This window comes from Euprymna scolopes, chromosome 34 (assembly GCF_053919585.1).
Source record: "Euprymna scolopes isolate OS-2025 chromosome 34, ASM5391958v1, whole genome shotgun sequence".
In the NCBI taxonomy this organism is placed as follows: domain Eukaryota; kingdom Metazoa; phylum Mollusca; class Cephalopoda; order Sepiida; family Sepiolidae; genus Euprymna; species Euprymna scolopes.
In genome coordinates this window covers 37,882,828-37,899,160 of record NC_136515.1, presented here as the reverse complement: position 1 = coordinate 37,899,160, position 16,333 = coordinate 37,882,828, and the positions used below count along the sequence as shown (strand labels likewise).

The window sequence follows — 16,333 nt, the reverse complement described above, 5'->3', positions numbered from 1 at the left end:
TAAAGTTTGAGTAGTACAAATCTAATTATGAAAAATATGCATGAAAATTTTAGATAAAAATTAGACAAATTTAAAAAGTGTGTCATCACTAGGGATGTGACAACAGCATATTCTTTTTATTGTTTTTACTCTTGAGTATATATCTGTTAATATCTTATATGTATTTATATAGACGGATGTGGTTCTTGGTTGAAGTGTGTCTAACTGAGTCGGATATATACTCAAGAGTCAAAAGAATATTCTGCTGTCACAGCCTTAGTCATCAATATGGAGAGAATTAGAGATTAATAAATCTAATCCCAGCAAAACTATAAAAGAATTAGAGATTAATAAATCTAATCCCAGCAAAACTATAAAAGAAAAAAAAAATAAAATGCAAACAAAATATTTTTTAAATAATTTAAAAAAAAAAAAAATCACCAATGAATTACCAAAAATGTGGAAATTCCTTAAAAGTTTTTGCAATATATTTTTTACCGTTTCTGATTTTACTCTTGAACGGTTGGATGCTTCCGGTTTCTAAATCGAAGACGTTTACCAGCTGTGTGACATCCGACATTCTCCTTTAGTGGTGCATTCTCTTTATCTGATCCTTGTTTCTGCACTTTTTCCTTCTCCAAAGATAATCTGTTGGATCCTTGGCTTGGACGGTTTGTTATTGTATTTCGAGGTTTGAGGACGGCTTTTGACAAACGACTAATGAAGTTCCCAAATGACGACCTCCTCTCAGACTTTTTTGGTTTCTCTAGATTTTGTTGAGTTAAAGGAGGAGCTTTCTGAATTGAACAGAATTCTTCTTGCGTGAGAATGTGACCCTGGTTCTCAAGCTGAAGACTAGCAACAGTAAATGAACTCTCGGGCCGAGCAAGAGGGGCACGTAAAATCTCTCCCTGTTCCAGCTGGCAGATTTGGTTGTATTTATCCCATTGATCCTCAGCGCGCAGAATGGAAGATGTCAGGTCACTTCTACTACGACCGTGGGTTTTGCGTATGGGTTTCTGCGATTCTTTCTTAGTCCGCGGCTTCTTAGAATGGGGTAAAGTAGAGGAGCCGTCTTCAAACAGTGGATTGTCTGCAAAAGATGGCAAGTTTTGTAGTTAGATATTTAAAACAATATTTAAAGCAATAAAGGGTTCTTGTCCAGATTTCACCCTATATTGAGAAAGAAAAATAAATAAAAATGAGAATGATTTATGTACCCATGACAAAACCAAAATGTCATATTCAAAAAACTTGCATAAATTGATTAAGCAGTTTTTTATAAAGAAAATCATCTTTAAACGATTAATAGGAATTCGTAGTCCTTACAACATAAATCTTGCAAGTTTTGAATTATTGTTGAATTATCTCCCTTGTTCTTTTAGATTTTTATTTTTTTCAGAATAGCTGACAAGACAGACGTTCTTTAGTTTTCATCTCTATATTAATACGATAGCGTGTGTGTTCTTTTGTGTGTCACGCTTTCCGGCAAATTTGATTGGTTGAGATTTAATTCCAGAATATACATTAATTACAGAATGCACATTTACGAATGCTCAAGGCAGCATTCGAATAGCGTGTTCTCACCGCTATATGTGTTTTTAATTCTATAAAATTTAAGGTTTTATCTTTCAAACGTTGTTAAGAAATAATTGATTTTAAGTTATTCCGTAATAAAAAACGATAACACAACTTTCTTGGGCGTCGGGGACAAAAATTGAGCATTTATTTGTTTTTTTCATTTTTTATTTTTCTTTACATTTGTTTATTGAGAGAGAGAGAGAGAGAGAGAGAGAGAGAGAGAGAGAGAGAGAGAGAGAGAGAGAGAGAATGCTGATGTCTTTGTTAATTAAAAATATATTTGCTACTACTACTAATTGCTGTAACATGTAAACAAAGCCCAGATGCATATGTTATGAAACCTCGAACTTAGCCACACGTTATTAGCGAAACAAAACTGGTTTTGTACATAAAATATTTTTATAAAAACATTAACTCTAAAAATATATCTATATATTAAATGACCGTTCCTTTTTCTAAATAAATTATTTTTATTACAACATTGTTTTAACTAAAATAGTTTCATGACAAACTGTTTTTGGTACATAAAATGTTTTAATCTTTATATTAGTGTGTGTTCTTTTCTGTATCACATTTATTTTTTTTTCTTCCGAATGTCTGTCGTTTTATTTTTATGCCTTTCCATTTCTTGTAATACATAATTTTACCAAGAATTCTTCATCAGTTTTGGTTTAAGTTTTGATTATAGCTGAAAGAACACAAGTTATATATGCATACATTCTTTTTTTCATCATAAATTTTGGTTTCGGTTTCGATTCAAGCTGATGCACACAAGCCATATGGATATATTTTTATTTTGGAAATCACAGGTTTATAATATATAAGAATGGATCGAAAATTGACTCTTATAGTAATATATTCGAAATCTGCATAAATTAAAATATCATATTTAAGCATATTTTACGACTAGGCTATGCCGGGCATCCCTGCTAGCTTAGATAAATACTTTTGCAGTTTTAACAAAAGAACTATAATAATATCAGGGTGTCTCCATTTATGCTGAACATCTACAAAAATGCCAACCTCAATATACTACATATGAAAGAGTCCACTGTGGAATTTCCACAGGTCCCGCTAGTAAAATATAATTTTCTTTGAAAAATAAAACTATTCGATCAGTTTATATGATTTTTGGAATATGATATTTTCATTTCATCAAAGGTATGTATATCATACAATTTTTTTTATTTTTGTTTTTTTATTATGGGGGAATACTAGACAAGAACCCAATAAACAATGGATATTCTTATTTACTTGACTCCACATGAGGGCAAAGTTAGACACGAGGTCGGTTTTGGACTACTATTCTCACTTTGGTTGTTATTTTCACAATGTTTCGATTAACGTAACTGCGTAACTTTTTTCTGGTGCATCTTTTGAATTTGAATATCTTTATGGAGCGCTCAGTTCAAAATTTAGGTTTCCGAGTTTGACACAAAAATTTTCCAATCAAGATGAGAATAGTTATGCAGACAATCCACATTATAAATCCTCATCTAAAAACTTCCAAAACAAAATCATTAAAATGTGTGTTACACATATTAGGGACCCTACGCCAATGAAATTGAAATAAACTGGTTATTACATTATTTGATCAAATGAAGAGCTCAGTATTTTGCCTTAAGAATTTATTCAAGCTTTCTCAAAATAAAAGTATGTTACAGGAAAGGCAAAATATTTATGCATACAAACATAAGTGGTAGGAAAAAATGACTTTTTTTTTTTACATAGGAGTCACCACTTATCAAGGCCCAGAGGCCACTCAAGGATAAGGGTTAAAGAGTGTACAGTAGTCAATGGGACAATATCATAGTAGTGTAAATTTGATAAATTGGATTACTGAAGGGAACGGCTCATCAAGAACTTGTTTACATTGGACTTGAAGACAACCATATTGTAGTCAGCTGGAAAGCAGGCAAATAACGCAAGTATTTCACATATATGCTTACCTCCTACTCTTGCACACACATCTTCTTTTGTTTCATTATACTTTCTTTTCATTCCTTACTTCCTACCTGTCCAATCGATCACTCCTCTATGTGTAAAAGAGCCTCTATGGGTGTTGCTTATGTAATAGCACTCTTGTGGTCCATTTCTTCCCCTGTTTGGTCTTTGGTTTGTATTGATCATATTTGTATGTGGTCTGTTGTATTTTATTACCCGAGATAAGGGCTAACATTGGCTATCAAAGAAGCTTTATGACAATCATGATTCTTTTGAGCCCCACGGCCTTTATATTTGTTTGATGTCATTTTGTTCATGTTTTTTTTTATATATATGTAGCAACACCAGGTCCAGGCTTATTTTACCTTGGATCTTTTCACAGGGATTTATCTAATCCCATACATAGAAATAACATTGTACTATCGCACACACACGTGCATGTTTGATATTTACAATAAAGAATGCTGCTTAGTATTTGTTTCAATGGCCACACTTATTTTTATACAACCTTTTTCTCTATTTACACATGTAGAACATAATCTGATATTATGCCATTGATTTTCCAAACACCTTGCATCAGGAATAGGTTCTTGACCAGAATTCTTTTTATATTATAAAACAAAAATAAAGAGAAATCTGTATAATGTACTGACTCACCCGCCATTTGAAAAAAAAAAAAATAAATAAAAATAACACAACAATAATTGAGACTAGATTTATGTTGTAATGTCGACGAATTCCAATTAATCACTTCAAAATGATTTTCTTTATAAAACTACTTGTTCAATTTACGTGATTTGGGGAATATAAGATTTTCGCTATGCCAGAGATGTGTGCATCATACAGATTTTTCTGAACAAGAACATTGGAATTTAAGTAACTGTGGCAACAAAAGCTGGAATCAAGATGAATATCCCAACCTGTGGTCTCCTCTCACTGTGCATGCATGTGAGTGAACATGGCTATGCAAACAAATAACAACTCTTTTTGTAAAAAAATCCAATTAAGTAAATCCAAATTAAGAGAAAAAACAACACATGGGGGAAGGCAACAGGAAGTCATTCTTTGATGAAACAAGAGTCATCTAATTCCCCTACTCACTTCATGAATTATTTCAAATTTTAACATTTTCAGTTTTCAGCGAGAACTGCCATAAGAGTGAAAAGAGTGTCGTTTTTTTTGTTTTTTTTTATCTTTAAAAATAATGCAGTAATATTTAAGTACTTCTGACATGCAAATTAAGTAGATACCATTGTCTTCTTTTTTAATCAGTTTTTTAATTTTCTAAATTTTGCTATTATAGTGTAGTTGCCCTCAAAAAGCTTACAAGGGATGTAAGTAGGAAAATGTCAAAAAAAAAAAAGAAAGTTTTATTAATTCCTGATATGTACATGTGGAAGGGGTCATCACGGTTCTATATGTGTGTGGAGAAAGAGTACGGCACAATTAAGAGGCAGTTTAAAGTAAAAAAAAAAAAAAAAAAAGCCAAAATTAAGAGAAAAACACTGAGTGCACATGTGGTAATGGAGGTGGGGAAACTGGAAATAATTTTTTGATGAACCAAAAGTCATCTAACTCTCTTATCGCTTCAGGAATCATCCAAAGTTTTAGCCTTCATAGCAAAATTCAGTTTTCAGAGAGAACTATCATGAGAAGGAAAAGTAAGGCAAGGCACGACAAGATGGAGAGATAGGAAGAAGATAAAAAATAAGAAAAGAGAAAGAAAGATAAAGTGAGAAAAAGAGAAACAAAATCCCGTCAAATAGTAAAAAATAAAAAATAAAATAAGTAAAAAATAACAATTTAGCAGAAATCAGCATTTCCTTATTAAAAAAAAAAGTGAATTTTGATCAAAAAGCAGAGAATTCACATCTTACATTTAATTGTAATTTTTATTTTATATATATATATATATATATATATATATATATATATATATAAAATAAAAATTACAATTAAATTTACCAAAATGATCCAAGATGGTAAAATTAAAGTATATTATAAATATTAAAGAATTAATATTTATAAAGTTATCTCAGCTAGATGTAAAAGCTCGATAAAACCAAATAGGAAATAGAGCTTATAATACGAGCAAACAGTTAATAAAACATGTTAAAAAACACTTTGAAATGAGTTAAAAACATATTTAATCTGAAAAGGAAACACTAGATAAGTGGATAGTCCTTAATCTGCGGAGTTTCGAAGAAATACTTTCCTTCTCATCAGAGGGTAGGAATTAGCAAAATGCGGGATCGGATTTTGCATGCAAAAGTATTTGATGAAACAACAAGTAAGTCAAAGATCTTACTTGAAAACAAAAAAAGTGAAGCAGAGGGAATATGGTGAAGAAAAAGGTGATTACACATGAATGGATAGTCTGGTGGAAGATAAATAATCCAGTGACGGTAAAATCCAAATGTATAACTTCAAGAAAGTTAATTGAATTTCCATTTGCACAAGTAAAATCCAAGGAAATATATATATAAAGAGCAAACAGTTAATAAAAGATGTAAAAACATGTTGAAAAAGAGTTAAAAACATATTTAATCTGATAAGTGGATAGTCCGCAGAGTTAGTGGAAAGAACAATATGATTAAAATTACCTGGGATTTCTAGTTTCTCTTTAAGTGCCTTTATCTCTGTCAGAGTTTCATCTAAATCTCCATATGACATCTCAGGCAGCTTTAATTGACTTCCAGCCAAGCTGATACGACTAAATTCGAGGTCATGCTTTTCTTTCATTTCACGGGCTGGAGTGCTGACAAGATGTTCAAGTTTGTTCTTTAATTCACAGAAGTTGCCGCCATGAATTTCCATCAGAATCTTGTCAAGAGCACCTTGTTGTTTTTCTATCGCTGAAGAACAGGCACCTGTCACCAAAGAATTTGAAATTAAAACCAAAAAATCTAGAAGTACTTAAAATACACATTTTCAGAGTCAAATCTGGAAGTATGTAATATAAGAAATAAAAAAGAATCAAAGTCCAACATTTTAATGTTGAACAAACGTTTGCACTTGGTCTTTTCATAAATGCATACTTTTCCACATGCATGTTTTTGCCCGTGAGCGATCAAATAACCAAATAAATCAAATGAAGTGTCTTATGCACGGTTGCTGGTCTTCCATTCTTTTGATCATTACTTTTTCATGCGTTTGATGTGATCATCTCATAATTGTAATCTTCGGTTTAACTTAAGTTGAATCTAAGTATATATAAAAATGCAATGGAGACTTGCGGAGGTTTCAAAGGTTTCATTCAGAGACTTTACTCTTTGGAAGAGAGACCACATAAATTATTTTTTACTTAACTTTCTTAATTTGTTTTTCCAACTTAGTCTTAATGATAGCGACACACGGGCAATGTGTATTTACCGGCATAGGGTCCCAATATATAACAGGGGTAATCAAACTTATTCAGAGTAAATTTCAGGCATCAGGATCTGATTCATTTGGACTACAGACGAGCAAGACTGCAGAGTCGGGGGTAGAGGTTAGGGTTAGGGAGTTAAGAAGGTCGGGAGTTGGGTCTTGGATTTGTTTTATTTCTAAAGAATCAATAAACTGGAAGGTTTTAAAATAAGGATTTGATGCTCCTATTTCTGTGCCTATCCACGAGGACACAGTTAGACACAAGGCTGGTATTTAATGTGGAGAAAAATCCAGCTTGCCAAAAAGGGCACTCTGGATTGAGACAAAAATAAAAAGTGCATAAGTCGAGAAGGATTTCTTTGTCGATGATCAAAGACAGAAAAGATGAAGTATCATATCAGAACTCGTAAAACATTTTGTTCCTGGAGTCAGAGTTGAATACTTTAAAATTCAAGAGTTGGAATGAAACCTTCTGACTTTGCAACCCTGCTTCATAACGTTTTATTTCATCAGTTAAAAAAATTGAATATTTTAGATTTTACAGTTCTAAATTTTTTAGATGAGGATTGGTTATTCGTATTATTTGGATTCTTCAGACTACTGTTCTCATCTTGAGTGTCATTTTCACAACATTTCAGTTGATGTAATCTCTGACTTTCTTCACGTGTATTTTGTCGAATTCTTGTCCACAAGGATCCATGGTGCAGTGGATAGAGTAGTTGATGAAATTCAATAGTAAGTTACACTCTTTTGGAGGTTGAAGGTTCAATCCTCAGTGTGGGCAATACTCAAAATACAATTGTGAATTACTTAGGATTTCTACCCAGTCATGGGCAGCTAACGGATCAAGAGCATGCTACCTCTGTGAATTAAATAAAGGGATACTTTCGAAATTGTGTGCAGATTTCCAAGTTCGACAAGATATAACATTTGGGTTGAAATATATACTTGAACTATATATATATATATATATATATATATATATATATATATATATATATTGTTCAACAATATATAACATTTGGGTTGAAAAAAAAAAAAAATTACTGTAGTTCACGTGGACGCTCATAGAAGGCTGGTCGTGGTCGATGTTGCCGTTAAAAGCGGTAAGTTTGGGATTTTGGCTGTTTACGCGCCCAATATCGCTTTGGACAGGGTTTCCTTTTTTAGGTAGGTGGAGGTGTTCCTATCAGCGCGTTGGGACCGGGTCGTGGTAAATCGAGACTAAAATGCCATTCTGGACCCGAAGATAAGGTCGGGGTGATAGAGGGTCGGAGAGGTATGAAAGCAGCCTGTCTGACCTAATGGCCTTGTGGGATCTTGTTAACAGAATTCGTCTGGATAACCCGGGGAGGGAGATGTGGGCATGGTAAAATAGCGCGTAACAGTAACTTTAGATTTTGTTCATTAACACATTCAGTTCCATATTGCTCTTAACTGACCAAAAGATGTTTGTATTCTCATACTGCACAACACAGCTCAAAACGATAACCCTTTGTTTAAACTTATTTTTAAATACATTTAAAAATATCACATAGAAAGAGAAATAATTCACTATTAGTCTTGTTAGCAATTACATTCAGAATTTTAATTATTTTAGTATCTCCCTCTATGTTTATGACAGATAACAGATTTTTTTTTAATGTGCATCATTCCATAAAATATTTTCGTTCAAAATGTCTGATTTTGATGCAAACTCACATGTTTGATCACAGTATCAATTAATTACTGACAATTAATTACTGGTTTAGATGAAGATAGAGTAAGATATAAGGTTCTTCCCCCATTTTCCTATGAGATGTGATTTTTAGTTAGGTATTGTTCATTTAGCAAATGGATGTATTTTGTCTAGTGCAACTGCAGGTGACTTTAGAGGTGTTGGTATCTCAGAGATGGACATTCAACACTAGGAACTTGTTTTTAATGAAAATTCAAGTCCGTAGTAATCATCAATTATAGTATTTGGATTCTGCAGGCTATTGTTCTCATCTTGAGTGTTTTTTTCACAATGTTTCCAAAGAATACAAATAATATGAATAATTCACCCTCATCTGAAAAACTAATAATTAAAGTTATAATTTCTGAGGTAAAAATCTTTACGTACCAGCTTCTTGTCCAAATTGAAGTGCTAATTTTTGTTTCTTCAGGTGACCTTTGAACTGTTTCTTCCTTATTTGGGACAATTTATGTTGTTTTTTAAATATGAAATTTTCCTAAAAATAAAAAAAAAATAAAAATACAATGTTGAATTTTACTGTTAACATTTATCGTTAGGAAGCCAGTAACTTCACAACCTGATTTGGTAGCACCAGATGCCCTAACAGATATTACCATTCCAGGTCAAAGTGGACCTGGGAGCAATGATAACTCCACATTCCTTGCAATCTTTCAAATGGCGTTTCATCACAGAATGTCTTTTAATGTCATAACCAGGATTCATAGCAAAAGAACGGCAATGGAGACAACAAGTTCCCATTGCCCATAGAATGCACCTTATGGTTTGCGACAACTAAGTTCCTAGATAAGTACAGAGTGAAACGATAAAATTGTGGCCCTAGAAAAGACATGATTCATTCCATTTCTGTTTGATGAAAACTGGTTTTCTTTTTTGTTACAGACCATCTACTAGTTGGTGCACAAATCCCAAGAGCGATAGGAGCCTTCTATCCTGTCTGAAAATGACACAATGTTCAATAAGCGAGATCAGAGATGCGCCACTGTACAACTTATGCTCTTTACCAATCCAAGTTATGACAACAAGACCATTGCCAGCACCCTCAAAATGCATTGCTGGATTGCCACAGATAACAGGGATGTGCCCAGGGTGATGAAAACAAAGTTTCTGGCCACGGTTATGGTCTTTGGTGTGGTTTCAAGTGAGGGCCACATCATGCCACCTCACATCTTTGAAGTTGACTTGAAAATCAACACCAAAGTGTATCTGGATGTACTGAAAAGTGTGGTGATCCCCTGGTGCAATCAGGTAGCTGCTGGCAGAACCTGGGTGTGGCAGCAAGACTTTGCACCAGCCCACAACTCCAAAGAGACCCAGGCTTGGCTTCAGGAGGAGTGATACAACTTTGTACCCTTCTGTCACTGCCACCCCTCCTCCCCCGACCTGAACCCGCTGAACTACTTCATTTGGTCATACATCGAGAACATCACCAATATGACCTCCCACAACATCGAAGCCAGTCTGATCGCTGCCATCCGCCAAGTATATACTGAGCTCCCACCGGCACCCGTAGAAAAGGCATGCTCCCAGTTCTGGGCCTGTATCGAGGCAGTGATCGAGACTGAAAGTGACTACATTGAATAGATATCAGCTCTACTACATAATCAGGTTACTTGAATTGATTTTTTTCAATAAAAGTTTTAAGAAAAAGCATTAGTATTGTTTTCTTTAGACGACAACTTTATCGCTTCACCCTGTAATTTTGTTTGGAACAGACAATTTTGCTTGTCAGATTTCATATTCTTTGAAAACAAATGATCTGCACATGAAGTCGTTTTATTCAATCAGAATCAAATTTAGTTACTTACGGTTCGACATCTGCTGACATTTTTATAGAAGTTGCACAATTCTTCGAGGCAAGCCTGAAGATTGAAGTCGTCCACTCGTTCGCAAAAATATTCGGCAACTTGTTGTGAAAGTGCTCGAAGGACACCAAGCCGCGATAACAGGTCATTAAAATGCTGTTTAACATCCTGAATAAATAGAAAATATTTTTTGGTTTAAATAGAATATAATATATATGTATAATTCAACAACATTTTTGGTATTTTATGTTTTTTTTATTTTAAGACATTTTTTATTTGTAGTTTAATCCATCTGTTACTTTATGACATTTTGAAATTTTAAAATTTAAATTTGAAACTATTTAGTACTACCAACTAACCTGACAAGCAGCAAAATCCCACCCCTTCACTGTTGAGAACCCTAGATGCCGGAAAGTCTTCTATTCTTCTAGTTTCTTCCTTCAAACTGTTAGACTTCGAAATTCTCTCCCTGTTTCTTACTTCTGTACTGACATGCAGAAGTTTAAATCTTATGTGAACAGACATTTCACTGCTCATCTCCCAATAGCCCCCAGTTAGATATGATCCTAAATAGTAGCTAGCCTCTTATATCCAAGTGGCAATATGTCTTGCTTGGGGTAAAAAAACAAAAAACAAAAAGAAGCTTTTTACTGGAACTTTATTACATAGTGTACTTTTCTCTGGCAAAATTGTATTATTTATTATTACATCGAGTCTTTACATGCAGCCCCGGTCTTTTTCACCACAACACTTACCTCAATAAAAAGATCAAACATGTGTGTGACACTTAGACTGGCCGCTGTCAAGTCTTGAAGAAAATGCTTTAGGTCGTCGTTCATACTGTTTATCTCGCTACGGATATCATCAATGCGACACCTGGGAAAATTTTGCAATGAAAAGAAACTTATAAATAAAATGTATTCACTTTATCATGGCCACTATGTCTGAAATCAGAAATTGCAAATCTGTGACCCCCGCAATCCCAATTATTTTAGATTATTTTTAGGTTATATAGTATAGTTTTGGGAAACATTTGAATTTTTATCATTTATAAAAATTAGTCTGAATTCATTATTTGTTAATAATTGTAATATTATTATATTTGGTTAATAATTAATGATGAAAAATTAATTTTAAAATTTAAAAAAAACATTCCAATTATAAAGAAAAGTTTGATTTGATTATTTATTTAAAATTATTTAAAAATTAAAAATAAAAACAAAATCCAATTATGAAAACGTTTGATTTGATTATTAAAAAATATTTTTAAAATTAAAAAAGTTTCAATTATAAAAACAGTTTGATTTGATTATTTATTAAAAACTGTTGAAAAGTATTATATAAAAAAAAAAAAACTATCCTAAAATATTATTGGGGAATATTTGGGGATTAACAAAAGTTTACAGTTGATAATTTCAGAATATTTCAGAATAATTACATAATGAAGTTGATATTTTCTATTTAACAAAACAATAAAAATAAATAAATTATATAAGTAAGCATGCAAATCTATACGATATTTGTGGTGTATGTTTGTTTATCCGTGAGTACAATTATGTAAACCTTTACGTGAGATCTAATATTAAAGGAGGAGGGGGGGGGTCAGCATTTGTATCAGACATCCATAAATTACAAACGCAACTTTTAGAAGTAATACTTCTAAGTAATAGAAATTATTCAAGCTATCATTTTCATCTTGAATGTTATTCTCACAAGTTTTTAGGTGATGTAACCTTCGACCCTCTTCAGGTGCATTGTGTTGAACTTGTTTTATATCAAATTCAGAAATCTTTCTAACAGAAACCTTTATTTAACCCACAGGAGTAGCTTGCTCTCATTTTATCAGCCATGACCGGGTAGAAGTCTTAAGTAATTCTATATTATATTTTTAATATCACCAGTACTGAGGATTGAATCTTCAATCTCCAGAATACTCTTACTTATCGTAAAGAATATAAGTGTTATCAATCTTCATCTCAAAACAAAGACAAGTTTGCAATTCGTGTTAGTTTTTGAGTTCTAATATATGCATTCATGATCTGTGTAGATGCAGACATATCTATTTATATAAACTTTGGAGCATAAAAGGTTGCTCGTTTTAATGATACCACTCCTGTTTTCGTAGTCCCTCAACATTTTAGTTTTTGAGTTAAAAAATAGGAGGCTTACTTTTGGAACAACCTTCATATTATATAAAGCAAATTGTATTTGTGCATGTGTATTCAACTAGAGAGGAATAAGCTGGGCAGATGAGAAAAAGGAAGTTGGGGAGAGAAAGATAGAGAAATGTATAGAGAGAGTTAGAAGTTTTAATAAAAATAGGTTGGCCTAAGTAACATCGGGTAGTCCTACTAATGTACAGCAGAGACTGAGTATGAAATACTGGCAACTATTTGGAGCAATTAACTAACCCTGAAGCTTTTTCTAGTGTGTCAGTTTCAGCTGTGAACATTAGAACTTCTCGATCATTTTCTTCCACCATTTGAACCAGATGGTGAAGTAGACTCTGATTGGCCAGCGTAGAGGTCTTCATTTCTTCTAAAGTAGATAGACTGGATAACTTGAAGCCGCAAGCATCACCATAACAAGAACCCTAAACAAAACAAGAAAATGATTATTCAAAATCAGATTAGTACTGTGGCAATCATGCCACTTCATAGAATTCCTCCTCATCCCCATCATCATTCTTTGGTATTTAAGTTGCTGTGAGCAGCCTGGATGCTGGGGCGAACAATATCAGACTAACACCTGCTCTTCATGTCATCCAATACAAAACGTTAATATTCGTCATATAGCATGCAGTCTAATCAGTTCTCATATTTTTTTAAGCCAGATTTTCCTCAGTTTACTTTTTAATACCTGCGATATTCAGGTGTATTAAAGACTTGACAAACGTTTACACACTATATATAATAGATTTTTACTAACTATATATAATAAATTTTTATTAACTATATACAATAGATTTTTACTAACTATATATAATATATTTTTACTTACTATATATAATAAATTTTTATTAACTCTATATAATAGATTTTTACTAACTATATATAATATATTTTTACTAACTATATATAATATATTTTTACTAACTATATATAATAGATTTTTACTAACTATATATAACAGATTTTTACTAACTATATATAATAAATTTTTACTATGTATAATAAATTTTTACTAACTATATATAATAAATTTTTACTAACTATATATAATATATTTTTACTAACTATATATAATAAATTTTTACTAACTATATATAATAGAATTTTACTAACTATATATAATAGATTTTTACTAACTCTACCAATATTAATTTTATTATATATTTTTATATATAATAGATTTTTACTAACTATATATAATAAATTTTTACTAACTATATATAATAGATTTTTACTAATTATATATAATAAATTTTTACTAACTATATTTAATAGATTTTTACTAACTATATATAATAGATTTTTACTTACTATATATAATAGATTTTTACTAACTATATATAATAAATTCTTACTAACTATATTTAATAGATTTTTACTAACTATATATAATAGATTTTTATTAACTATATATAATAGATTTTTACTAACTATATATAATAGATTTTTACTAACTATATATAATAAATTTTTATTAACTATATATAATAGATTTTTACTAACTATATATTACATTTTTACTAACTATATATAATAAATTTTTATTAACTATATATAATAGATTTTTACTAACTATATATAATAGATTTTTACTAACTATATATAATAAATTTGTATTAACTATATATAATAGATTTTTACTAACTATATATGATAGATTTTTACTAACTATAATAGATTTTTACTAACTATATATAATAAATTTTTATTAACTATATATAATAGATTTTTACTAATTATATATAATAGATTTTTACTAATTATATATAATAAATTTGTATTAACTATATATAATAGATTTTTACTAACTATATATAATAGATTTTTACTAACTATATATAATAGATTTTTACTAACTATATATAATAAATTTTTATTAACTATATATAATAGATTTTTACTAACTATATATAATAGATTTTTACTAACTATATATAATAGATTTTTACTAACTATATATGATAGATTTTTACTAACTATATATAATAGATTTTTTCTAACTATATATAATAGATTTTTACTAACTATATATAATAGATTTTTACTAACTCTATCAATATTACTTTTATTATATATTTTTATATATGATAGATTTTTACTAACTATATATAATCGATTTTTATTAACTCTATCAATATTAAAACATGGTTCTGATTTTTTAAAGTAAACAGTAACTCTTATTTGGTAAACTTTCATATAGAAATGCTTTAAAGTGAATTTTGTAAAAAAACATTTGACATGATTTTAGCATGTATTTTGTTTTGAGTGATAATAAAATGACTGTAAAGAATTGAATCTCTTTAAGAATGAATAGAGATATACTCATTAGAATATAATTTTCTATTGTTTACACACACACACACGCACGCACGCACACACACACACACACACACACACACACACACACACACACACACACACACACACACACACACACACACACACATATATGATGAGAAAAAGGAAACAAACCGAGTTATGTGTTCATCAACATTTCATCTTTATTTCAAGACTTCCTCTGGATGAATGAAATTAAGAAAACAAAAACACCAGAACAAATATTTGAAAAATTTCTTGTGAAAAGTCTGATGCTGTTCGATTTCAGCAACAGAAAAAGATGTTCGAAATTAAAAAAAGGCTGGGGGGGGTGCGTTGTTAAAAAGAGGAAGATTTTTAATTACGCCATATAGACGTTAATATGTTTTTAAAAAAATATGATGCAGTTAATATTCCTTCTGGAAAAAAAAATATGTCTGTTAAAATTCAAATATAGGTGTGTAACAGAAATGAAATGAGTGTGTTTTTGTTATGTAATTTATTGATTGAGATTATATGTATTAATTATTACAGGTCGTGTTTCTATGGCATGACAGGGTTAACCTGTGTTTACTATTAAATTGTTCTTTTAATAGAAGTTTACTTATTAAAGGTGCTACATTATAGAAATCTCCATGTTGTTTAATTGTGCCTGAATTTGCGTTAAGCGCTGATTCAAGAAGTCTCTGGCGTGGTTTATTTGAAATAAATTTAACTATTTTTTCTTATTTAAAGTCAAAGGTGTGATTATGCTGCAATGAATGAGAGAATAATGCACTTAGAGAATTGCTATTTCTTATATCTCTTTTATGTTCACTGAGCCTTTTTTCTAATTAATGCTGGGTTTCACCAACGTATTTATGATGGCAATTTTGGCAAGGAATAATGTATATGTCTCCATTGGAAATGGGTTTGTTTTAGAGATGTTTTGTAGTTTTTAATATTTGTCTTATAGTTTTTGATGTCGTTTGTATGATTGGAATTCCTAGTTTGTTTAGTGTGTTGCAAATTATTGTATTATTGGTGTGTGTAGGTAAAAGAAGGTGTCTGTTTATGAGAGAAAGGTCTATCTATATGATTTTTGATTATTTATCCTGTAAAATATTTTTGTGGCTTTTTGCTTAGCATTTAATATGAAATATGTGGGATATTGCAAGGTTTTTAAAGTGTTTGTGAGGTATTTGAATTCTTCGTCCAAGTATTCTGGACTACAAATTCTGAATGCACGTAAGAAGAAACAAATTATCATACTTGTTTTTATTTTGTTATTATGGTGTGAAAAGAAATGTATGTAATCATTTTTGTGTGTAGTTTTGCAGTGAACTTTGAAAGATAGTTTATTATTGGATTTTATTATAAGTATGTCTAGAAAAGGTAATAAGGGATTGTTTTCTGTTTCATAGGTGAACTTTATGGAGGGTTCGGCTGAGTCT

The 16,333-nt window shown here is 30.9% G+C and overlaps 1 protein-coding gene across 2 annotated transcripts in view; it reads right to left on the bottom strand.

The window, feature by feature from the left end:
• Nucleotides 1-348: 348 nt before the first annotated feature.
• Nucleotides 349-16,333, bottom strand: part of LOC145259179 (inverted formin-2-like) — a 62,755-nt gene continuing 46,770 nt past the window's right edge. For both annotated transcript variants that reach the window (XM_080116939.1, XM_080116938.1), the window contains exons 12-17: nucleotides 12,825-13,006; nucleotides 11,169-11,289; nucleotides 10,417-10,581; nucleotides 8,978-9,086; nucleotides 6,108-6,374; nucleotides 349-1,072 (exon numbers count right to left, since the gene is read on the bottom strand). In XM_080116939.1, the coding sequence (XP_079973065.1) occupies nucleotides 489-1,072; nucleotides 6,108-6,374; nucleotides 8,978-9,086; nucleotides 10,417-10,581; nucleotides 11,169-11,289; nucleotides 12,825-13,006 (1,428 nt within the window). In that variant the 3' untranslated portion in view covers nucleotides 349-488. The remainder of the gene's footprint in view (nucleotides 1,073-6,107; nucleotides 6,375-8,977; nucleotides 9,087-10,416; nucleotides 10,582-11,168; nucleotides 11,290-12,824; nucleotides 13,007-16,333) is intronic.